At 49.0% G+C, this 25,775-nt stretch overlaps 1 protein-coding gene across 16 annotated transcripts; it reads right to left on the reverse strand.

Moving 5' to 3' along the window:
* Positions 1-1,862: 1,862 nt before the first annotated feature.
* HPS4 (HPS4 biogenesis of lysosomal organelles complex 3 subunit 2) lies at positions 1,863-25,760 on the reverse strand. Of its 16 annotated transcripts, none has more exons than XR_014825476.1 (14): positions 25,699-25,760; positions 23,513-24,041; positions 21,533-21,623; positions 19,781-19,924; positions 16,412-16,519; positions 15,864-15,980; positions 14,455-14,549; positions 13,768-13,840; positions 11,866-11,902; positions 11,118-11,214; positions 9,651-10,545; positions 5,011-5,143; positions 4,443-4,823; positions 1,863-2,641 (listed from the first exon to the last, which is right to left on the reverse strand). XR_014825476.1 is itself a non-coding variant. In XM_005670765.4 (14 exons), the coding sequence occupies exons 2-14, from the start codon at positions 23,551-23,553 to the stop codon at positions 2,470-2,472; spliced, it is 2,112 nt and encodes a 703-aa protein (XP_005670822.2). In that variant the 5' UTR covers positions 23,554-24,041; positions 25,699-25,760; the 3' UTR covers positions 1,863-2,469.
* Between the last annotated feature and the right edge of the window lie 15 nt (positions 25,761-25,775).

A 25,775-nucleotide genomic window follows, 5' to 3' on the forward strand; every position in this document is an offset into this window, starting at 1 on the left:
GTGCTTCCCTCCAGCAGGAGGCAGTTTGATTAGGCTCAGCATCCCTCCAGGGAACAGTCTGATTGCCACTGTTAATCACGCCACGAGAACTTGTTCCTCGAGGTTCACAGGTGGCAGCCTCTGGGCTGACCCAAAACAGAGCCTCTCCCTTCCTCTCCCTCCTCCCGGGCTCCCTGCTCACTGGTGGGACACTATTGTCCTGGGTGATGGTGGCACACTGGTGTCAATAAACCAATGCAGGGGAGGCTGTCCTGAAGGTAGGGCAGGCGTGGGGCTGGCTCCCGCAGGAAGGGCCAGACTCTGGAACTTGTAGGAAGAAAGGCCAGGGGGTGCCCACGGGTCCTTCCTTAGCTGTGCAGCCCAGATCTCCACCAGGGAGAGGAGTAGCTGGGATCCAGGACAGGCTTTGTCTAGCATTTGGCTGAAGAGCACCTGCACCAAAGCTGTAAAAGACCTGTTCCGGTGGATGAGGTATGGGCTCGCAAGCGTATCCATTATCCATCACCCTGTGACAAATCACCCAGGAGTGCCTTAAAATAACATACATTTATCATCTCCCATACTTTCTGAGGGCTCGGAATTTGGAAGTGGCTCGGCTTGGTGGTTCTGGCTCTTTCTCATGAGGTTGGGTCAGAGGTCGGCAGGGGCTGCAGTCCTCTGAAGGTGAGCAGACCTGCTTCCAAGAAGCCTCATGACCGTCGGCAGGAGACCCTCACCATGGGGGCCTCTCCATGGGGCTGCCTGAATGTCGGCTTCTCCCCGAAATAGATGAACCCAGAGAGATGGCGGCTGTGACGTTCTGTAACCTACTCTCAGAAGTCACACTGTCATTCTGGCTACCTTCTAGTCATTAAAAATGAATCACTGAATACAGCCTGCACTCAAGGGGAGAATTAGGTCCCTAATTTGTAGCAAAGAAATTGTGGATTTATTTTAAAATGACCGTGGCACTTGGGTCTCACCATCTGCTGTGCATGTGATTGTTGAGACTCAGCTCAGAGGGAGGCCCAGGTGCCTTGAGTGCTGATTCTCAGGAACAAGCATTTTGTATTGCATGCATTTTAGGCTCAACAGCAGCCCTGGGAAATAAGGTGGGAAGAGAGTTTTCTGAAAGTAAAACAGAGAAGATTAAGATCTGCAAATGGCCTGAGTCTAGGAAAGGGCCCAGGGGCAGCCAGGAGAGTTTCTTGCAAAGCGGATCTTGTCTGGAAGACCCTTCGGGCAGGTAGCTGAGCTACTGGGGGCAGAGGAAAGTGGGCTCAGGGGCTCCAGGTTCTGTCCCTGTTTCAATACACAACAGGTTGGAACTTTACCAAACTCAAGACTTGGAGGTCTCACAATTCTGGAGGATTAGTGGCAAAGGAAGAAAGTTTGGCTACTTGAAAATAAATCCCCCACAACAGCAAGGGAGCCTGTTATGTGCAGGTCTGTAGTGGGAAGGCTCCTTGGGAGGTTGGCACTGAGACTCATGAGGAATTTTTCCTTGCAGAATTTGTCAGAGAAGTAGGACAATATATATTTCTCCAAGTGTGAGGTATAGGCTTCCTCCATCTGGGAAGTGCACCCTCTTAGGTCAGCCAGTGGCAGGAGGGACCCCAGAGAGGTGAGAGGAAGGGTGAGACAGGCCTGGTGTGCTGGTCCAGCCATACTGAAGCTGGTGCTCCCTGCAAGAGCCTGCCACCCTCATAGACAGACCTGACACGCGCCCTTCCTCACCTGGCCAGGCTGGGCCAGGCGGTGCAAAGAGAAACGTGCCCATGCAAAACACACACACACACACACACACACACACACACACACTACATATATGAAATATCTTCACCCTTACTCTGTCACTAGAGATGTCACCATTTACTCAGAACTCAGCTTTTTGGCTATTTTATTTTTAGCCCTTAGAAACTTGTTTCAAGAAAAAGAGACCAAAGTTATTAACATCACAGTTTTCAAAGGGAATCTCAGGTATTTCCAGTAATCATCTGGTTCGGATTTGGGAAAATGATTTCATCCTCTGTCCTGCATGTATTTTCATAAAATGTCTGGCTGTAATGTAACAGAACTGATGTTCCACGTGCCACACCGGCCCAGAAACACACAAATGGATGCTGTTCCCTTTCACGCAGCCACCACTGAAAAGCACAGCTCTGCTTTTGCACCAAAGTCTTTTGGAAACTCCTGTTTGGGATGCTCACTCAGGAGGGACCGGCAGCACATCCCACTTCCAAGCAAGGGGCACAGTCTAGCCTGTCCCCACCCAGTTCACAGTCTTGCTGACCTGAGGAACTACCCCCTCCAACCCCAATCTGCAGAAGGAGTAACAAACACTCCATTGTTGTTCCAGTCCTTAAAAAAGGGACTATTCCAAGAAAAAAAAATACAGGGACTTTTCCGTTTAACAAGGCAGAGCTTCCTTTGCTGGGATGTGATGTGACAGTCATCTGCTGGGTAATGAACGTCTGCTTGGGGCTCGGTTCAGAGCAAGTTCACCCCATGCTTTAGCAGCTTCTGCTTGGCTTTGCCTGGGAGGCTGAAGGCACCATCCTGTGGGCTTGGGAAGCCAGAGCTCCGTGCTGCTGATGCCAGCTGCTGGAAATAGGTCTCCTGGACAGGGTTGTAGCAGGCATACACAGCTGTGGAGGCATTCCTGTTAGAGGAAGAAGAGGCAACAGTCCAGTGCTGCCTGTGCAGGACTCAGACCCCAGAGGCCCACAGGACAAGTCATGGACTAGTCATGATAGCCATGGAGAGGGGATAGTGCGGCCTGCTGGCTGTGAGCATGGATCTGTAGTCACACACACCTGGGTGCTAACCCACCCATGACTTCCTGGCTGTGAGCCTTTGGCTAAGTTACTCAACCCTTCTGAGTCTCAGCTTTCTCATCCATAAAATGGACATGACAACAGTAAATTCCCTCACTGAGATCGTTTTGAGAATGAATGAGTAGGAATATGTACATTCACCATTGCTTAGCACAGGGCCACAAGGTGGTTGATGGATCAGATGCTGACATTTAACTTGTTTCCATCTCATAAAATAGCCTCCAGCCCCCAAAACAACCAGTTCCCAAGCTATAGACGCAAACCACATCTAGGTTGCTAATGAGGCGGCAGCTCTGACTTAAAGCCAGAAGAGACACATTTATTTTGGAAAGACATTCAGAAATATTGGCTGCAGATGGCGCTGGGCAACAGAAATGCGCACATTCCTGTGTGGCAGGTGACAGGCATTAGGAATTTGTCACCATGACAGTGGAGTCAAGGGCCCACACCCCTCTCTCTCTTGACCACACTGCCCCCTGGAACTGGAAATGCATGAGGAGGGGGTACATGCTTTAGAGGTGAGACACCTGGGTTCAAATCCTGACTGTGCCACTAAATAAGAATGTGGCAGAACGAGTCATCCATCCTATTCGTGCTCCAATTTCCTCCTCTATAAAGTGAGGTTTAAAAAAACATACTTGGAGTTCCCGTCGTGGCGCAGTGGTTAACGAATCCGACTAGGAACCATGAGGTTGCGGGTTCAATCCCTGCCCTTGCTCAGTGGGTTAATGATCTGGTGTTGCCATGAGCTGTGGTGTAGGTTGCAGACGCAGCTCGGATCCAGCGTTGCTGTGGCCCTGGTGTAGGCCAGCGGCTTCAGCTCCGATTAGACCCCTAGCCTGGGAACTTCCATATGCTGCGGGAGCGGCCCAAGAAATGGCAAAAAGACAAAAAAAAAAAAACAAAAAAACAAAAAAACAAAAAAAAAACCCATACTTGACCAAATCATTCCAAGGACTTAACTGAAAAATATACACAGAGCAGGCACTCCCCTTCTGACCCTGTAACTTGCCTTATTTTCTGCTACCGGTTTCATAAGAGAAGCATGTAGAGAGAAAAAGTAGAATTTGGTTGGTTAAATACTGCAAATGACAATAATAATGAATCTAGATCTGGCATGAAGGTGTGCAACACGTGAAAAAAAGGAACTCGTAAAACAGCACATTAGAATGCTCCCATTTTCTAGAACCATTAAAATAATTTAAAATATTAATCATCTATCTTTTATATGCGAAAAAATAAAAACCAAAAGACACAACAAAACTTGGAGCAACACACACCACAAACGAGTAACTGGGTATCTTTGGGGCGTGGGCTGGTGAGGGGAGGGTAACGTTTCACTTGGTGCAGGACTTGTTAAGTTAGATGCACTTCAGCATTGTTTGCGGCAAAAAGACTGAGCTGAGCCCCCCAACCCCCACAGTAACAGAAGCCCCAAGATGGCAAGGGCCTTAGGTCCCCTTCCTGCTGTACCTGGTGCCTAAAGCAACCTGAGCCCCAGGATGGGACCAGCAAACACATGCCATGGGGAAGCACAAGGGGAGATGACAGCAGCCACTGGAGCGATCACAGAGGGCCAGGAAGGTGGCTCCTGGTGCAGGGATGAGTGACCCAGGGGACGCTCACCTGACGGTTACCTCGTACAGTGTGGGCAGCCGGGCGAAGTCAGAATGCATGAGGCTGACGGCGTGGAGGAAGCGGCGGTCCTGGGCTGTGGCCTCCTGAGGCAGGTTGGCTTCCAAAAGAGGGCATGGAAGTTGTGAACAGCACCCACCCCAGGACTGTTAACTGGGACAGATCAAGGCCTCAGCCATGAGTGCAGATGCCAAGGGCCAGCGGGACAGAGGCTGGGATGCTGGGTCTTGCAGTGGCATCTCCCACAGGACACATGGCACCCCTGACAGGAAGCAGCATGGCCTCTGCACACGCATGTTCGAATCGGGGGGAGGCAGCCTTATACAGATATTTGAACATGTGTGTGCTTCTCTCAAAACACTGGAGAAACAGCTAAAAAGGACAAATGAGCAAAGAAATGTCTGCCATGAGGATTTGAACCCAGTGGGAGCTGGGCTCCAAGTGAGAAGGCAGCATCCTGAGTACAGGGCACCACCCCGTGTGCTGGCGGGGTTTCTGAACCCCACCCACCTTCCGGAGGCACCTGGAGCCTCGGGGACCTTCGGACCTTGCTCCTTACCTGCCAGCACATTCTGGATGCGGTCGTAGTGAGTGAAGTTGTAGGTTCTGGCCGTGGAGGCTGCCTGGTCCCGGGGCAGTGTCTCGCTCAGGTGCACCTCCAGCCCATTGAGGGACGCCAGGCTGCCGTGGTACTGCGGAGACCGGGACAGGGCAGGCTGCAAAGTCCAGCCAGCATGCCCCCCACCCCCCACTCAGCAAAGCACCCACAGGACAGCAGCGTGGCCACCTGACTTAGCAAAACTCTGGCCAGTGCTTTGACCGGATTTTGGAGAAGTCCTGACTTCCGTCCTTATGTTCTAATGCTTTTTGAACTTGTAGAAAATTCAGGAGATAGAGGAGAGCAGAAAATAAATTTTAAAAGAAAGGAAAAAAGGCCCATAATTTCACCATCTAGACAGAGCCTCCGCCGGCGCCCTGGTGCAACTCCTCCTGACCACGGCCCTCCTGCCCCGGCTGCACGGCTTCGGGTACAGCTGGCCTGCCCCCCCACCCCCAGTGCTGCTCCACAGGACTGAGAAATTGTCCACTGCCTCCCTCCAGTGTGGTTCCAGCCACTGCTCTCAAAGGACAGAGGAGCGTGTGTGGTTTTCTGTGCTGTCTGGCTCCAGGAGGAACCCAGCTGAGGAAGGCTGTCCAGGAGGTGAGACCCAAACAAACACCTGTATTTCAAAGCCCTCCCAGGGGGTGTCATGTGCAGGCACAGGTGGGAACACGGGACTGTCCCAGTGTGTATGATCCTTTGTTTATAAACCGAAGAAGTTTATAAACCATAAATGATGATCTATACTAGTTTTATAAGCCAACGATACAGCATGAACTTTGTTCTTTATCCTTAAACTGCTTTCCTGCAACGTCATTCTCAAATGGCTGAGCTCCATTTTGGGCCCAAGCAAGTACATCAGTCCTGTCCCCATAGATTCAGTCTGAAACAGGGCCTGCTGGGGCCTCCCGGGGGGTGGGATGGGGGCTGCTTTAGCCACAGGAGGACTCTGCCCTAGGGCAGCAGCTGGCTCCAGGTGAAGGGCATCCTGCTCAGCCTCTTCCCAGCCAGAGGACCAGGGCAAATCACTGAATTTTCTGTGCCTCATTTTTTTTTCATCTGCTGAGTGGATGAAGTCAAATAACATATACTATACACGTTAACATGCTACCCAGCAGGCAAGAATTTTCATAAAGTCAAGAATATGAAAATGAGCATTATTAGGGAAGTGGACCTCTTTGAAGAGCTCTTGTCCCTGGACTCACATGACTTGTCCCTGGACTATTTTACAACAGCTGTGTAAAAAAAATAAGTGCATGTAAAAGGTACAAAGATGCAAAGAGAATGTTCTGAGATGAAAGTCATGAAGCTCAAATGTTATCTGGGGGAGCGTTCTGGGCTTAAGTTAGTTTTTCTATCTGAATGTCATAGAAATGATACTTAAAGGCAGTAAGTCTGGCTCGCAGGTTTTATGTTACACCCTCATCTCTGCATCCCCAGGGCCCAGCAGAGTGCGGGGCCCCCAGGAAGTGCTCAGTAAAGCACCATGCAGTGACTGACAGTGGGCATAAGTCATGCCAGGCACCGTCAACTCCTGAGCTGTGTGGGTTGAGTCCAGGATGTGTAGTAAGGGGACAGGAGGACAAGCAGCACTTTGTCCCTACTCAGATTCCAGGAACAGTCTCACCTACAGTTAACATATGCAGGCAAGGCTCCTGTTTGAGCAGGTGTCTGTGTGGACAGGATTCACCATGAGGTCAAGTCACAGCCTTGCTGGAGGTTTCTGGACCTCAGGAATCTTCAACAGTCATCCCTCCCACCCCCAGCTGGTGCCCAGGGAAAGGGACCATGGGGACAGAGAGTGAGCTGTGCCAAACCCCAAGTTTTCTCTGTAGGCACCAAGCACCACTTCTGGAATCTTCTGCCTAATTTGTCCTCAAGATAAAATCACTTAACCATCAACACAGTTAATCACAAGACCTTATACCAGATGACACGTGGACAGTTTTCTACTGAAAACCAAGTGCTTGCGTATATACCAGGGATCAGCAAACCACAGCCTGTGGAGCAGCTCTAGCCCATTGACTATTTCTGTATAGCCTGAGCACCAAGAATGGTTTTTATATTTTTATATGGTTAGGAAAAAAATCAAAAGAATAATATTGTGACATGTGAAGATTATATGAAATTCCAATTTTTGTGTCCATAAACAATGTACTAGAACACAGCCACCTGTTTATTATAGTTGTTTCTGTACTACAACAGCTCAGTTGAATAGTTGTACAAAGCAGAAAACATCTGCTTTGCGCTCCTTTGTGTTAAAGTTTGCCAGCCGCTGAGACATACCACCACGTACGAGACCCTTAGCACGGCCCTAGAGACACAGAGCTGGGGCTGTCCCTGGGTCCTCTGCTTTCCAGTCCACAGCAAAGCAAGTGGTTCCAGTGTCAGTGTCCCCAAACAAGCAGAAGAACCGATGCAGGAACATGCATTTGCTCAGAAGCACCGGTTTCAAGGCAGAGGGGTGCTTTGTCGTATTTTATGCTAGCACACTGACCTCAGGCTTTGTCTGCTGTACACACACAGCCCCATGTCCTACTGTAGCAATGAATAATTGATCTCTGTAGTTGAAGGTCAATGAGATGATTATTTGGGGTTTTGAGCAGGAAACAGTGGCTCTATGCTGCCCCCTGGTGAAAGCCTTACTCCGTTCCTTCTGAACCAATCCTGACCTCTCTGGGCTGCTCCCCTACCCAGCTCCCCGCTCCCCACCCTCAGCAAAGGGCAAAGGTGGCAGTTGATCCGCTGATAGACATGATGGCAAAACAACACAGGGCACCTTGGCCTGTGTCCGTCCCACGGGAGCTGTGCTCATGGTGGCTTCTGAGCTGTTGTTTACCATTCTGCAGGTGGTTGGCTTTTCCAGACAGCAGCAGAGAGTATGGAGGGAAATCAGGTCAAGTGTTCTGTGTGTAGGTCTGGGACAAAGAGGCAGTAAGGGCAGTCGCCCACGGCCTGCAGGTCTGATTGCCGCCCTGTTCTCAAACCACCAAGCTGATCAAAGTCACGCCCTAGCCTTTTCAGAAAGGACTAGTTTCCCTTTTCCATATTACTGAACTCTTTCCTACCTAACACCAAACTCTACTTTCCTTGAAAGCCCAGAGCAGTCACTGTCCTGACAAAGATGGGCAGTGACAGACCAGGTGACATGTCTGTGTATCAGGGGCCACAGAGAGCAAGGCACTCACTCCTTCACCATCCTGCCTTCCGTGTCGAGGTCAGATCCGCGGGGGCGGGGGTGGGGGACGAGAACAAGCAGAAATTTGGGACCAAGCGTGTGCATTAGGTCTCTATATTTCAATGAGGTGGTTTTCTTATTGATAAAGTAGGGGTTACCATGCCTGCCCCAGAGCTGTTCCAAGCCTTGGCTAAAGTGGCAGATGTAAGGTATTTAGATACAGCGAATATAGAATATGTCTTAATTTACATCCTTCTCCAAGAGCGGACTGTGCTATACTTTTTGTTTTGGGGGGTTGGGGGAAGTAAAAAGAGAAAGATGGTATCCACTTTACTGCATCCAAACACAGGGCCTTCAAAATGCTGGGTCTAAGCTCGGTGCTCAGCAGGACAGACCGTGAAGCCAACGTGTCTGCTGGGAGGTAGATGCACAGAATTGCATTCATGTGTTCCCGTGCTGTCACAAAGAGGAGGAGGTGGAGCCATCACTCAGAGCTATGGGGAAGGAGAAGGAGGGAGGCCACCAAGCCCCCACTCGGTGAGGGTGACGCAGGGCCTTGGAAAGGGGAGAAGCAGGGCAGGTGCGCAGAGGTGCGGTCTCTGGGGGGGACGCTGCCTTCCTCCTTCACTGCGCTCCAAGGGGACTGGCTGGCTCATTTATGGAGGGTTGAAGGCCCTGCATGCTAATAAGATGGGCTTAGACCAACATAGATTTAAGAACAAAAACAAGACGAGCCCCAGGACACCACTCACCCTGCAGCAATTTCAACCTGCTGTTTTTCCCACTACCGCTTCCCTGCCAACTAAAGCAAGACTGTTACTATGGCAACTGGATCTCCAGCATGGGCCCAGGCCCCAGAGAAGGTCGGTTTACCACTCTCAGTGGGGAAGGGGCTGCAAGGGTTTGAGAGGAGGCTTCTGGAGCGAATTAACATTTCAGATGTCTCAGGCTTTCTCAGAAGGAGCTTCAGACACAGGGTAAGTCGGGGTTAGTGGAGAACTCCCAGCCCAGGTGGTGACACTGCAGGCTGCAGGCACACAGAGCCTAGGGCTGCTGGGCCAGGGACTGAGGCCTCTAGTGTGGCGGCACAATAGCAGCAGAGTGTGGTCATTGCCTGCGGGACTGCACTGCACCCACACTGCTGATGGGGAACCGGAGGCTCAGAGAAAGTAGAAGAAGCTGGAAAGGGCAACACTTGTGGATGCCTTTGCACTTGGTTCCATGCCCTGTACTGGACGCTCACCCATCCCCACAAACACCCAGGGAGGCTGCCACCTCCCCACTGTATGAACAAGGACGTTTTGCAGGAGGTCATGCAGCGAAGGCTGAGCCCCCATCCCCTCCCTGCCTCTCCACACTCCTAGAAGGCAGGAGGGGACTATTAGGTGATGGTAGGGGTGGGGGGTTGGTGCACACTCACCACCTCCTCGATGGCTGCACTGTCTCCCAGCAGCGGCTCCTCAGCCAGCAGCGACAGCACCAGGCCTTTAACACTGTGAGTGTAGAGGTTCATCCGCACAAGCCCCACGCTGGATGTCAGGGTTGACCCGGAGTTGGTTCTGCCTGGGGGTTCTGCCAAGCTGGAGCCGAGTTCCTGACTGGGGGCTGAGTGGCTCTCATGAACCCCATCACCACGTTGCTCTGCATCTTGTTCCTCCAGGGGAAGCTCAGGTCCTGTCTGCCTCGAATCTAAGCAAGGTGATGGCAACGGCCCACTTGTCCTTCCAAGGACCTGGCTGCTGTCACCAGGAAGGTCTCCAAGCTGTTCCAGGGCTCCATTCTGGGGGAGCATCTCAAGAGCAGAGGTGTGGAGAAGGCTGCTGATGGCTGTGCCCCCAGGCAGGGCCTCAGGTAGCTTGGGTTCAGGGTTGCCAGTGTCACCGACAGAGTCCCTGCAGCCAGGAGCCCCCCTATCTGGGGCACATACAGGTGATGAAGCAAAATAACCTGAGGATGCTCCCATTTCCTGAGCTTCTGGAATATGGATTTCAGACAAGTCTAGCTCCTCTCCTGCCCTGAACAAACCAGGTTCCTTCCCCAGGGTGCAGCTGAGCCCAGGCCCCTTGCTCCAGGTGGTGTGGGGCAGTTTTACAGGCTTGATGCTCTCCAGATCATGGCCAGACCAGTGTCCATTCTCCAAGTTGCCATTTGACCAAGCAGTGTCAGGAGACGTGGGCTCAGGGGCGGTCGTGGAGGTCCAGATGGTGGATTCCACGTGCTCAGGGGCATTTTCTTCCAGGACAGCTGTGCTCAAACCCTTCTTTGGAGGGCGCTGGGCTGAAGGCTCCTGGAGTCTGGCTGATGATGCTGGGGCACTAGCAAGCAAGGTGGGCGTGAGGAAGGAGCAGGTGACCAAATGCGGGCAAGGGCCCTTCTCTGGGTGAGACTAAAGCAGTGTTTCCCTAAAACGCACGGGCATCCCTGACAAATGGGTGCTGAGGCCAAAGAGCCTAAGACGAGGCCATGGTCAAAGCAGAGGAGTGACATCAGGATCACCTACTGGAAACGGCAGAGCCCACTGACTCAGAGGCCACCACATTTGGAGGTGGGCTCTGAGGCCTATACAGGGTTCTACATATATACTATTGCCGACTTTCATGATGAACCCAGGAAGGAGATGTAACCGGGTCCATTTTATAGATGAAAAAAATTGAGGTTCAGGCAGGGAATGGACTTGCCCAAGGTCACACAGCCTACAAGCAACAGATCTGGAATTTGAAACCTGCGCTCATCTCATTAGGCCAGATGCCTCCTATCTACAGGCTGAAGCTCCAGATGCCCTTCCAAGGCAGAACATGGAGAAAATGGAATTATGGAAGAATGGGCAGTCCCATGGGCAGCTGTGCCCAACATGTGGTTTAAGAGGAACCCCTGTGAGCCTGCTCACCTGGTCACAGGCTCCCGGGGGAACTCATGGAGACTGTCGGCTTCTTCTTCGGTCAGGAAAACACGCACAATCTGGACATTTGGAGGGAGTGCCACTCCTGGAATTGCAAAGCAATGTGGACAGGGCTCACCCCCGGATCAGAAAAGATGGGAGGGGGGCAGGACCTGTTCTTGGGGTAATGCTAGCTCAGACAGCAGCTCTCTGAAGCACTCCTCAGCCCAGAGCAAAAGCCACAGAACTGCAGCTACAACTTCTGCAATCAGCAAGGAAAAGCCCACATAGGCAACTTTGCTCCCAGAGTAACTTTTGGTGGAAGATAATTTAGTGGCACTTAAAAAAAGGGCAGAAACTAGAAAAAAGCACTTCCAAGTGGCAAAAGGGATCTGCCCCAACTTATGCTTCAAAATAAAACAAAATCCTCCTCTTGGGGACACCTCCATTGTGGCAAAAGACCTTTCTGGCGGTTGCCACTGATCTCACCCTTTCGTATTTGTGACCTTTGGGAACGTATTTGTCTGGCAATGGTGAATTAAGGAGGACCTGAAAACAGGGAGTGAAAAAGTGTGCCTAAAATCAGGACCTTTACAACTAGGAATTGATGGCTAATTTTGTCCTTGAAGCTCTATTTTTGTAATCTTACGGTCAATGGAATAACCCCATGGGACTACTGGGTCTTTGAAGTGACTTGAATAGGGACAGGCAGCTTGGAGACCATGCTCAAGGTGCAACAAGGCACCTCACTACTCACTGTGTTCCTGCAGGGCATCCCCTCCTGGAGGTATTCTCTGAAAATAAACAGGCACAGAAATTGGTACTGGGCACCGCTTTCTCCCCGACCTAACCATCAGGATTGCATGGTGCCATCTGTTCACAAAACGTAGCCAGGCCCAGAGTGCTGGTCCCAACCACATGCCAATAGCGAGGCAGATGGAACAGAAGCTCCCTAAGCTGCCTGCTCCCCACCGAGGCCGGGGTCAGGCGAGAGCTGGGCCCACGCTGGCTGGGGGTGGCCATGCCATCCAGAATCACAGCAGGCTTTGCATTCTGATTTCTCAGCTTCTCCTCTGGGAATATCAGCAAGCATGCATGTTCTCTCTCAGACCTCCAGGGAAAACAGGTTCTGGAACACAGCCTTATCTGCCACAGCCCTGGCACAGAACTCATACAGATCCCAACAGCAGAAGTGCGAAGGGCCTGTGACCCTCACGGTAAAGGATTCAAACTCAACCAGATGCAAGGCCCATTCTTTCTCCATCTGATTTATAATTACGGTGATAAACACAGAAATTTTCTCGAAAGAAAATTTCCATCTCCACCTAAAGGCTCCAAAAGGACCCAGCAAAACAAAACAAAAAACAAACTGCTCTTCTAACCAGAATGACTTTCACGCCTATATTTCATTGGCTTTCTTTTTTTTCTTACATAAGCTAACTCTAGACAAAAATTCTTTAAAAAAAAAAAAATTGCATATAATTCCCTCGCCCACAATCTAGTGCTGTGAACATTGGGCATATTTTCCTTTAAATCTGCATTTTTTTTTTAATACTTAGAGGCCACATTATATAAAATTCCACTTTTCAGCTTGAAAGAGTGACATGCAATTTCTGTCATTAAAGCATCTTAAAATGCTTAAAATGTCATTAAAGGCCATTTTAAACAGCTGACTAAAACTTTATGATGTTTAAAGTGGTGCAGGTGAAAGAATCATTTCTCTATTTCAGACCAGCAATTGGCAACCTGTCTGTAAAGGGTGAAGCTAGTAAATATTTTTGACTCTGTGGCCATACAGTCTCTTGCAACTACTCAACCTGCAGTTGTAGCTCAAAAGCAGGCCCATAAAACTCTGTCTCTAGGCAGCTGGCCCGCAGGCTGTAGTTTGCCCGCTCCTACCTTAGACATTTAGAGTTATATCTGATTTTTCATTGTCATAAACCCTGTTGTGATACAGTTTTGATTCCTAGGAGCTAAATGATTAGGAAAAAGGCAATGGCATCGTCAATCCTCCCATTACCAAGTAGTTTACCAGAAAGGTTGTTCTAGCAACACCCGCCCCACAGTGGGAAGGAGCTGCAGTAGAGCCCCAGACACATTTTAAATGTCTATTGATTTAATAAGTGTAAGAAGCTAGCCTTATGACACATATAAAACCATAGCTTCATTCACTAAGAATAAACCAGTAAAAGAAAACACGAACTCAAAGGAAACATGCTAGATGCCAGCAGTGATGACTTCTGTGCCATCCAATTGCAAGCAATTTTATTCTCAATGAGCATGGATGACTTTTCCTTCATTATAGAAACAATTAAGTAAACATAAGATGGAAGTATTTTAAAAGTTTCTGTTTCCTAAGTCATCTTCTACCTTCTTTCTCTCAAAAATCCAACATCTCTTTGACCTAAAGGCCATTCTTAAGGGAAGTCAAATTTTCTCTGGATTGAAGAAAAGCCAACTATCCAAGTCTACTGTGCAAAAGAAAACATTGTCTTTCAGTTTCACTCTTAAGGAAAACCACACAGATGGACCTGGGATCCTGACAAGGACAAGACGGCAGCCACCCCCATCCACATAGCACTGGGCATCAGCCTCGCCTGACACAAAGACAGTCATGCCGGAGGAAGTGTCTCACCCAGGCGAGTGAGCTTTACCATACCTGGTCCTGATGTGCAGCTCGATGAAGCAGGACCTTGGCCGTGACGGAGGGCGGGAGCTGGGTATTGACGATCCTGGGAAGTCAGACACAGGAACATAGACACGGAGAAAAGAAACACTCAGAACTCTGGTCATCAGAGAGCTCTGGGCACAAGGCAACAGTCCCCCTGCCTCCACGAGGCCTGGAGGAGGTTTGGATGGCTCTTGGGTGCCCGGGTCAAGAGGCCCTCCAGCTGGGTGAGGAGGTGCAGTGAGGTCTAGGAAGCCAACCTGAGGTGGACCCGGCATGAGGCCGCAGGAGCTAGAGTGGAAGCTGAGGCAAGTGCATGGGGCCCGGGCAGCAATGGGAAGGCACTGAGGGCCTCCTGTCCCTCTCCTGACAGTGCTGGTGGCTGCCACCCAGGGCTGGAGACTGAGCACCCCAAAGGCATACCCCATCCAAGGATTTCATGGACCTCTTCAAAGCTACCTTTTATATCCTTAACTCTTTTCTGGACACAAGTTTCAAATTTCCCAACTTCGCTCAAAGATGTTAAGACCTTACAAAATCTAAACTACCCGCTGTTTGCCTAACAAAACCACCCACAACTGGCCCTCCGCAGAGCTCCCCAACCATATCTGGAGGTGGCCGGATGGTCAGTTCTGTGGCAGGTGGCGGGGTGGAGGAGAAGAATCTGGCATTACTCACAGTCCCTTATAGAGGATGCAGCCAGCTAGAATGTGAGGGGAGCGCTGGCAGGTCTGTAGAATGAGGGCCGCCTTCAGCAACAGCAGGGGCTCCACCTGTGCCGGGCAAGAAACACACAATTCAGCACACTCACAGTCAGCAAGGGACGGCGGGGACGGGGGCTTTGGATAGCAGACGGACAGGTCAGAACCCACGCCTGGAAGGAGAGGTGCTACATGGCACCAGCTGTGTCACGCCTCTTACACCCAGAACGGCTGCCACCACCAAATGCCAAAGTCTTGGAACAAGGAGGCCTCTCTGGAAGCTGGAAGTTAAAGTAAATATGGCATATGGCTCTTCATAGGCGACAGTACAGGTTGCCAGGGAGACCCTGACTATCAACACTGAGGGCAGGAGGCAGCGGGAGAGGGGAGCCTGACTCTCAAATTCAGGTCATGGTGCCAGGTGAACCCACTCACCCCCAAAGCCTGATGATGAAGTGAGACAAAATGTAAATGACAGAAAGCAAATGCCCAGGAAAGGGTATTATTATTTTGCTAGTGCCCCAGAAATGTTAAAACTCATAGAGTTCCCACTGTGGCACAATGGGATTGGCGGCATCTTGGAAGTGCTGGAACGCAGGTTTGATGCCCGGCCCAGCACAGTGGGTTGAGGATCCAGCATTGCCGAAGCTGCTGCTTAGGTGGAGACAATGGCTGGGATCTGATCCCTCGCCTGGGAGCTTCATATGCCTCAGGGTGGCCAAAAAGAAAAAAAAAAAAGAAGCCCTCCAAACCCATCCCCTTTCTAGCAGGGTCCCCATGCCACATCTCTGTTAAAGGGACACCGTCACCTACAAGCATTGACACCTCGCAGAGGGCTGGCTGCACAGAATATGCCCCATCCCCTGAGATGCTTGGAGTGCAGGCAGGTGGTTCCTTTTTTGTTTCTTTTTTCTTCTTTTTTGGCCACTTTGTGGCAGGAGTTCCCTGGGCCAGTGGATCAGATCAGAGCCACGGTTGGGACCTACGCCTTTAACCCACTGTGCTGGGCCGGGCATCAAACCTGCGTTCCAGCGCTTCCAAGATGCCGCCAATCCCATTGTGCCACAGTGGGAACTCCATGAGTTTTAACATTTCTGGGGCACTAGCAAAATAATAATACCCTTTCCTGGGCATTTGCTTTCTGTCATTTACGTTTTGTCTCACTTCATCATAACAGTTCTGGAAGGCAGGTGTAATGTGGCTATTTTCTGGGTAAGAAGAGTGAGGCTCCAAGAGGTGACCTGACTTGTCCAAGCTCACATGGCTTGTGAGGGCTGCGTGGAATCCTATGACCCTGTGGACTGAGATACAGCTCATTTAAGGGAAAAAACAAGTGTCCAGAAGCCTTATTCCTAAAGACAACGAGCAAGGGGCTGAGCTTGTTACTTTGGTTCGGTCCAGGTTCCAGAGGGAGTTGAATATCTTGTGCAGGTCACCCGTGTCCCTCAGGATCTGGTCGATGAAGGTGTCCCACTCCACGCTCAGTGCTTCCCGAGAGCAGCTCTGAGACAGAAACAGCCATCGGTCACTACCCGAGATTCTGGGGGACATGCTCTCTGGTGAGGACCCCAGCTATCAGCAAAACTGTCCCCACACAGGAAACTGGCCAAAGGGAGGGCCTGTTCTGAACTTCCCACACAGGCGGGGCCCCGACCTCCTGATAACCTGCCCCCACAGCCCAGGGGGCCGGGAGGGGAGGGCAGAGACCAGGCCCTGCTGTTCCCGGCTGTCCCAGGGAGGAGCGGACGGGAGGAATGCTTGCATGGATGGGACTTAGGCCACAGAGGAAGAAAGGCATTCCAGGGCCCTCGGCCTTGTGGCTGGGCACCATGTGCTTGTGGAAAGTACCAGACCCCAGGGTAAGCGCCATGTCCTGGCAGCACCAGTTTTGGTAAAGAGGTTCCACCTGAGACGCGTCAACACCATCTTCATACCTCGTATGCCAGAGAAACAGGTCCATTGTAAAAATGAAATAAGCCAATGAGCTGGTCCAGAAGCTGCTTGCAGCTGACATCAGGGAGCTCCACAGCACAGCCCAGTGCCTATAAAGAGGAGACCAGGAGCACTTTCTTTTTCTCTGAGGCCAAGCCCAGAATCCTGGCATCCAGGGCTCGCTATGGCTAGAATCCACTGGCCCATCAAAATCCTTCTTCTCTGAGGCCCAACACCCTCCACCAGCCATGCCAGTCTCCGCAGGGAACAAATACTTTTTGTACCCACTCAGGTACCCGACCTAAAATGCCCCCTGCTTTCTGTTCATTTGCCTGGGGCTCACCCCGCCCCCTATGCCCACCGAAGATTCCAGCACCCCCAGGGGCCTGTTCTCATCACTCCAGTCAATGCTGACCCCTCTCCTAATCCTTCATACTGTCAGTACTGATCTTTGGACCCTGGATGTTTCATTTGGGTTTCACTGCAAACACTAGACTCAAACTGTTTCAAATGGCCACCCCATCTCTCCAGCTGGATGGAGTGTTTCCATCATGGGCACAGCCGGGATCATCACACAGTCCTGGGGCTCCGAAGTGCCGAGTGTGGTGCTCAGTGCCACAGAAGATAAACACCAGCTCGGTAAGAAAGTAATCAGGCCGTAGGTTTAAAGAGCCTGAAAAAAGTTGGTATTCTTTGACTCAGTAATTCTACCTGTAGGACTCTTTCCTAAGGGAATCATCAGAAACTTAAACAAACAAACCAACCCTGACAGAAAACAAATAAATTTTAAAAATGCCTTCTGAGGAGTTCCCGTCATGGCTCAGCAGAAATGAACCTGACTAGGATCCATGAGGACATGGGTTCAATCCCTGGCCTCGCTCAATGGGTTAAGGATCTGGCACTGCCATGAGCTGTGGTGTAGGTTACAAACGCGGCTCAGATCCAGCATTGATTTGGCTGTGCTGTAGGCCAGCGGCTACAGCTCCGATTAGACCCCTAGCCTGGGAACCTCCATGTGCCTTGGGTGCAGCCGTAAAAAAGACCAAAAAAACAAAACAAAACAAAACAAAAAAAAGCCCTCTGAATGTAAGCTCCACTGAGGCAAGGATCATCATTCCATCTGCAGATGTAATCCAAGCGGAGCAGTCTGTACACAGTAAGTGCCTACTTCTCCAGTTTATCCATAGACTGAATGAAATTCTAATAATCCCACCAGCTCTTCTTTAGAAACTGACAAACTGATTCTACGATAGAAATACAAAGGTCCTAAAATATCCAAAGCTTACTTGGAGAAGAATAAGTTTGGAGGACTTACATCATCTGATTTTCAGACTTATTATAAGGCTACAGAAATCAAGACAGTGTAGGACTTGGAGTTCTCATTGTGGCTCAGCAGGTTAAGAGCCTGACATGGTGTCCATGAGGATGCAGGTTTAATTCCTAACCTCACTCAGTGGATTAAGGACCTGGTGTTGTCACAAGTTGCCACGTAGGTCACAGATGCAGCTCAGATCTGGCGTTGCTGTGGCTGTGGCATAGATCAGCAGCTGCAGCTCCAATTCAACCCTTAGCCTGGGAACTTCCATATGTTGCAGGTCCAACCCTTAAAAGAAAAAAAAAAAGAAAAAAAAGACAGTGTAGTACTGTATTGAATCCCCAAAAAGATCAATGGAAAAGAAGAGAGAGCCCAGAAATAGAACCATATTTAAATGATCATTTGATCTTCAACAAAGGAGCCACAGGAATCCAATAGGAAAAGGAAAGTTTTTTCAACAGTAGTGCTGGAACAACGTGATATCCATATGGAAAAAAGGACCCTTGACCTTTACTTCACACCATATACAAATATTTATTCTAGACCTAAATTTAAGAGCTAAAACTATGAAACTTACAAACAAAAATTCGAGAATGTCTTCTCCAATGAGGTAGGCAATGGTTTTAGACAGGATACAGAAAACAACAATCGTAAAAGATGGAAGTTGCTGTTGTGGCTCAGTGGTAACCAGCCCAACTAGTATCCATGAGGATGTGGGTTCAATCCCTGGCCCCGCTCAGTGGGTTAAGGATCTGGTGTTGCTGTGAGCAGTGGTATAGGTTGCAGATGCAGCTTGGATCCCGTGTGGCTGTGGTGTAGGCTGGCGGCTGTAGCTCCAATTCAGCTCCTAGCCTGTGAACTTCCACATGTCGCATGTGCAGCCCAAAATAAGTGAAAACAAACAAAAGACAATAACCATAAAGGATAAAATTGATAAATTAGACTTTATTAAAACTAGAAGCTTCTGCTCATCAAAAGACATTAGGAAACTTAATAGCCACACCACAAAATGGGAGAAAATATCTTTAAAATATATATCCGACAAAGAACTGATATTCAGAGGATATAGAAGGAACACTACAACTCAAGAAAAAAAGGAAAACCCAATTTAAAAAATGGGCTAAAGCTTTGGACAATTATTTCCCTAAAGAAGATATACACATAAAAAGCCTTAATATCATTAGTCATTGGGGAAATGCGAATTAAAACCACAGTGAGATACCACTTCACATCCACAAAATGGCTAAAATTAAACAGACCGACCTCGCCAGTGGTGATGAGGATGTGGAAGTATCTGGAATTTGCATACACTCTTGGTAGGAATATAAAATGGTACAACCACTTTGGACAAAAGTCTGACAGTTCCTTATGAAATCAAAAGACACATACCCTTGACCCTGCAATTCCACACCTAGATTTTACCCATGAGAAATGAAACATATGACTACAAAGAGACTTGTGTAAGAATGTTTCTAGAACCTTTTTCTTAAGTGCCCAAAACTGGACAAAGTTCACGTGTCCAGAAAAAGGATGAATAAATAAGTAGACTGTGATACATTCAGACTCAGCAATAAACAGGAATGAACTGCCAATACATGCAACGACGTGGATGAACCTCGCAAACATTAAGCAGCGGGACAGCAGCCTATGGAGGAATGTGACATGCATCACGTCATTCATACAATGCTCTAGAACAGGCAAAACTAATCTACAGTGGCCAAATTCAAAACTGTGGTTACCTGGGGTAGGGGTGGGGGTAGAACTGAGGACATAAGGGAGCTTCCTGGCATGATGCTAACATTCGGTATCTCATAGAGATTTGTGTTACACATTGGCATCATTCATTCAAATGATACACCCAAGATTTGTGTGTTTCATCATATGTAAATAAATTTTACCTCAAAAGAGAGGAAGAACCACAAGCAGATACTGAACTCTAGTTAATGTTCTGCATGCTGGAATATTTGGATTGGGCGGGGAGGCATATACTTTCTAAACCCTCCAAGACAAGTGACCCTTGGTAGCCACACACCCGTTGGCTCCGGGTTAAACTTACCCAAAGGAAATCGCCGTCCACTTTTATAGCAAACTTAAGTTTCCTCAGACGGATGAGGGCAGGAGGAGAGCCAGAAATGTCAGAAATACAGTGGACAGCCCCGGCAATCTGTCCACAGAGCAACTCCTGTTGGTCAAGCAGGGTCTGGGAAAAGGGGCAAATTCCAGGCGTGAGGTTGAAGCTTTTAAACTCTTGCATCGTTCCTTAGAGCAGTGGTTAGCAAACTAGCCTGCAGGCCAGATGGACTCTGCCACCTGTTTTTATATAATCCATGAGCTAAGGACGGTTTTGACATTTTTTTAAGGTTGACAAAATAACAGCAACACAAAAGAATATGTGACAGAGCCCTTACGCGTCTTGCAAAGCCTAAAACACCCCTTCATTGGCCCTTTTTAGACAAAGTTTGCTGAACCCTGCCCAGAATGACTGAACTGTCACAGACATCCACAGTGAATGAATCTGATGATTGCCCAGAACTACATTTCTGTTCCTGGGATTACAGGCATTTACATGGGTAGAAGCGTGAGCCTTTATCCCCAGTCAGAGCCCCTGCGGAGTGGCCAGAGCAGCCTAGTCTAATCCCCGCTCTCCAAGTCAGAGTGTAATCACATGAGCGAATATACAGATCTCCTAACTAATCTTCGAACTAAGCTGTGGGGCGGACAGACATTATTCGATACAACAAAAAATGAAGAACTCCTGCCTAAAAGAGCTGAACTTGAACCTAATCAAGACTCTAGATCTTACTGCTACTTTAGAGGAAATGCCCTGGGTAGAAGACATTAAATGATACCATCATGAGGAAGTAATCAGCCCAAACCAGAGAGGGGGATGTGCTGATGTTCTTCTGCATAAGTGACCTGGCTTCTTCAATAATTCAATGCTGGGGGTGGGAGGAGGGTGAGGAGTGTTCTTATACAATAAAAGAGACTTAAAACATAAAATTTCCAAATCACGTATGTGGACCTTGTTTGGATGCTGATTAGCAGAAGAAGGGGCGGGGGAGAAAGGGGGAAGGAGGAACGGAAGGACTAAGTACATCGAAGATAATAAAGGCAAAATTTCAATATAAGATGTATTAGATGATATTAAGGAATTATTGTTACTAATTATTGTCACTTTGCTGAATGGGATGTTAAAAAAATACATAATTTTTGGTGAGAGCCGCTATTTGGTACTGGTGAGATGACACAATGTCTAGGATTTGCTTCAACATAGTCCAGGAAGGAAAAAAGTGGGGAGGAGTTAGGATGGGTTCTATAAAATTGGTCAAATGTTGAAAATTGCTGAAACTGGTGATGGGCATGTGAAGGCTGATGATAGGCTCCTTTTCACTTTGGCATATGTTAGAAGAAAAGTTTTTATCCAATGGGAACAGACAGAAAATCTTTACAGTAACAAGAACTAGAGAAAGCGAAGTTCTGGGGTGCCTGGGCACCTCAACACCATGACAATAACAAATAGGACAATTGGGAACAAGAGAGTATGGAGTTCCAAGACGGCACAGCAGGTTAAGGACCCTGCATTGTCACTGCTGTGGCATGGGATTGATCCCTGGCCTGGGAACTTCTGTATGCCTTGGGCACAGACCAAAAAAAAAAAAAAAAAAAAAAAAATAAGAGAGTAGAAGTGGCAAATGCCTGGATTATGCAAAGAGAACTGTCCAGATGGAAACCTTCCATAGACCTTTGAAAAGTCACCACTTGAAGACAGTGGGATCCCCAGGGAACAAGAAGATGCCGTGTAGCTTACCTGAGAGGGATAAAAGTAACAGATGCCGGCTCTGGTTGGATCTCCTTCTCCCTTCACCTTGGAACCATCATAAAGGAAAAAATAATTCCACCTGGCAAGAGAACAAAAGGGAGCTGTGTTTCCTTCCATCCCGTGAGCAAGGCCTTGTAAACACAGCTTCCTGCTGCCCAGCCAGAGAGGGGCTCATTTCTCAGTATTTGAAAAGCCTTCTTATAGCCCCAGGAGAAAGAACCCAGGAGCTACAGAGAGATAAAACCGTTTCATGAGGGCTGTCAAGTCAAACTAAAAATATGCCTCTATCCAGCCCCCAAAGACAGAGGAGCAGCTAAGGAAAGCCTGGGTGCCCGAAATGACACCTCTGACTTGAGATGCTGAACCTTAACTCTATTACCATGTGGTTTGGTAAAGTGTCTTTTAAGGCTCTGATAACAAAGTAAGTTAGGAATGTCTTAGTGCCCTCATGACTGCTGGGCACGATCTCTGGAAATAGTCCGTTTACCAGGAATTCATTTAACACATATTTGCCAAGGGCCTGTGGTGTGTGCTACATTTGCCAGGCCAGCCTTGGGTCGTGGCGAGCAAAGGGAGACGGGAAACGTAGTCTTCACTCAGGATGGTAAGTCTATGACAGGAAAAGTGGGGGTGTCTGAGAGTTTCCAAAGAGGCACCACACCCCTCTCTGCCTGTCAAAACCTCACTGGTCCTTTAATGCGATCCCTCATCCAACTTCTGATCCCCTTCCAGCACCCCCACCCCAGAAGCTCTCTTCTCAATTTCCATAACCCTCTACTCTTCCCTGAAGACTCAGGGTCTACTCAGGGGTATAATTACCTCTTTCAGACCACAAAGCAAACTCCCCAGGCAGGACCTGGGATTTAACTCTCAATCTATGAAAGCACACGTCAGGCCAGAGCATATGACTGCTCTGTCTCACCTGCTCTTCTCCCCTGGACCATGCCCTCCCCCTACCACCCTCCTTGGCTCCCACCTTATCTTCCTGATGACAGGCACTAACTGTTTCTAGCAGAGCCCACTTAAGAATCTTGAGTCCTAAGCCCAGTGTGCAACTGGCCTCAGGGTAACTGCAGATCAAAGAGCCTCAAAAATGTTTCAAGCCCAACTCAGAAACCACTGCTGGGTGGTGCACATTTTGTAACGTATAGAAATATCAAATCACTGATTTGGGCATCAGGAACTAACATAGCTTTATAGGTCAATTGTACTTCAAACAAACAAACTTAGAAAAAGAGATCCGATTATTTGAACTTATCAGAGGCAGGGGGTAGGGGAAGGCAGAATCGGACGAAGGCAATCAGAAGGTACAGTCTTTTAGTTAGAAAGGGTGAAAGCGCCCCCACTCTTCACGGCTCACAAAACAACTTGCGTGTCATTTCAAACTGCACACATATAATCCGTCACTACATCCTGCCCATTCTATTGAAACCAAGCCTCTCTCTTTCATCTCCCTGATTAATGTTTGCTGAACCAAATTATGACAGGATTAGCCCACTTGGGTTTGAGAAGGGAACTGAGTTTCGGGCAGACGTTGTGTAATACCCTTCAAGAGCCAGTCTGGCCAAACCCCTTCTCCTGGGGTAATTCTGCACTGCAACCGTTTCTTGTCTCTCAAAAGTGAAGAGTCCTGTGCCCACAGTATTATCAAAGCCCGCTGTAGGATCCAGCCACAGCTGTCTTTTCTACAATCTACCAGCCATGCTGGACTCATCCAAACCCTGCAAGAGGCTCATGTGGTTACAACACATCAGCTTTGAAGAGAAATGGCCCCACACTTGATTTCGCTGCTCTGAGGAAAAAGAATCTTCCCCTCCCCTGCACTTAATAAGATCAAGGGGCTACTTAAAAAAAAAAAAAAAAAAAAAAAAAAAAGTCAGGGAAATCTGCCTGAGAATTTTCAGTTACACCCAAATATCCATTCAGCAGTCTTTCAGGAACTAGAGCACCGAGGGCCTTGCTACTCACCAGGAGGCTGACTTTGTCTCTGGTAAAGTGGAGGTGGCCATTTATTCTCCGGTGGCCTTCATTCTCTTTATCTGGGTTTTCTTGTCCAGTCTAGCTTCTTTCTCCCCAGTAGTGACAGTTCCTGTGTCCCCAATCCAGCAAATCCAGACGTGGGAAGCTTTAAGTATTTCCAGTCACAACGGTCACCTGTTTAGTTTTCACTCAGCATGAAAATACTGCTTCCCTTCCTTGTAGGCCCTTCAGTCCCATTAATACCTCCACGCCTCTCAGAACTCTGGGAAGGAATATAATAAAGCAAGAGAATTCTACCAGAAAAGTCAAATCCACCAATCGGATTCAAATCCATCAGCTCTCTGCCCTCTGCAGAACAACCCCTTCAGAGAGTTTCTCGCCCAGGAAGGCTGACAGAGGAGATGCATGCTGAAGGCAGTGCTCTAAAGCAACCTCTAGCTTGTCTGGTTCAAAGCCATTCTGAAGGTTGTTTTTAAAAAGTGTTGAAGCTTCCCGTTTAAACATCCGTGTCTTGGCCCTAAAATAAACACAAGGAATAGATTATTTCAGAATCCCATGAGTGAGCATGTGACCCAGCAGGGTGAAGCAAATGCTTTTCTTCAAAAGAGCTTTCCAGAAAGTTGAAAAGTATGTTTCAAAATACAAAAGAGAGGGGAGCAGGCCTTCCGAGTAAGTCCTGTAGCTACTTGAGCAGTATGTCACACAAAAGATAAGTAACTGGTGTGAAAAAGCTCTGGGTATAAAGGACAGTTATACAAATAAGGTGGTTGCTGTAGTAATAATGGGACTCAAATTAAGGAACTGTCATCTTGACAGCCCCCAAAATAATCTGAACATGTAGAATCCCAGAGCTGAGCAAGTTTCTAAAAGACAATAAAGAGAAAATTTACCAAGTGGCTTTCAGACTCCCACAAGAGGCAAGAGAACTCAAAGCATCATGAAATTTCAGACTCATAAGGCACACTGCCATCTCTTACTCTAATCTTTCTCTCTTGGACTCCTCTTCAAAAACTACCTTGCCAGTCTCTGGCTTACTCCCTCCAGAGACAGGCAGTTCACAGTATTAAATCTATCCTCCCACCAAGCTGAAATTGCACACACATCCCCCCACTAACCTCCACACACTGGTCTGGAAAACACTTTCCAGGAAAACAAGGTCTAATCTTTCCACAAGACAACCCTCTGGTCACTTCAAAACTGTGTCCCTTCTATCACTTTCTCCAAGCTTAATCTCCCCAGCGTCAAGGTTTCAAATGCTTTTTCACCATCTGTCATCTTCCTAGGAACACAATAGGAGTTTTTTGGTAGGTTAAGGATCCGGCATTGCCATGAGCTGTGGAGTAGGTCACAGACGTGGCTGGGATCCTGTTTCTGTGGCTGAGGTGTAGGCTGGCAACTGTAGGTCTGATTGGACCCCCAGCCTGGGAACCTCCATGTGCCGCGAGTGCGGCCCTAAAAAAAAAGGCAAAAAAAACCTCCTTTGGTAGAGAGAAGACCCTAGGGAGGACATCACTGTATTTTGATGGCTGTAAGCTCTCTATGCCTTGGGGTGGGCCTCCACAGGGACACAATCATGGTACCTTGAAGCATATTCCGATGCCTGTGGAGGCGGCATCTAAGCCCGCTGATCCAAGGACTGCAGCCTGAAACCTCCATCCCTTGTTGTCAGAGTACTGGGTCCTACACTGCCAAGTTCCTCTCGCTTATTTTTGAAAGGTCCAGAAGTTGGTAATGGTCCTGGGATAGGGCAGGTATTGGGATGTGGCCAGAGAAGCTCTGACTTGGGCAGTAGCAGTAGGAAAGACCGGGAGAGTCAAGGCGTGGCCTGCAAAGCTTAGGGGATGGTGGGGATGGTGTAGGAAATGGCCCCAGTAGGCCAGCAGAGCAGGAAACGGAGCGCTAATGACTGCGAAGGTCCAAGAAGCGATCGGCAACCACCGACTGCACTGGGAAGTGTCTGGCCTCAGCTCCATAAGGCTGGAATTGGTGGGCAAAGGCTCGGGGCCAGAGGGTGTCAATTGGTCCCCGGTCACAGCGCGGAGGGGCCTCCCTTCGGTGTCCCCGCGCCGCCCGGCACCGCCCACCCGCCGGAGTAGCCAGGCAGCCCGGGAATCGGGGTTAGGGACCAGGGACCCGGGACCCGGAGGCTTCAGAGACTCCTGCTCGGTACCTACGCGCGCCGTGGTGAAGTCCCAGGGTCACGAGCCACCTGCGCCCACCACCCGCTAAAGTTCCCGCGGAGCTGGCGCGC

Source organism: Sus scrofa, chromosome 14 (assembly GCF_054392235.1).
Source record: "Sus scrofa isolate SSC_HxYL_T2T_F1_AM1 chromosome 14, Sscrofa_HxYL_maternal_Yorkshire_Landrace_v2.0, whole genome shotgun sequence".
In the NCBI taxonomy this organism is placed as follows: Eukaryota; Metazoa; Chordata; class Mammalia; order Artiodactyla; family Suidae; genus Sus; species Sus scrofa.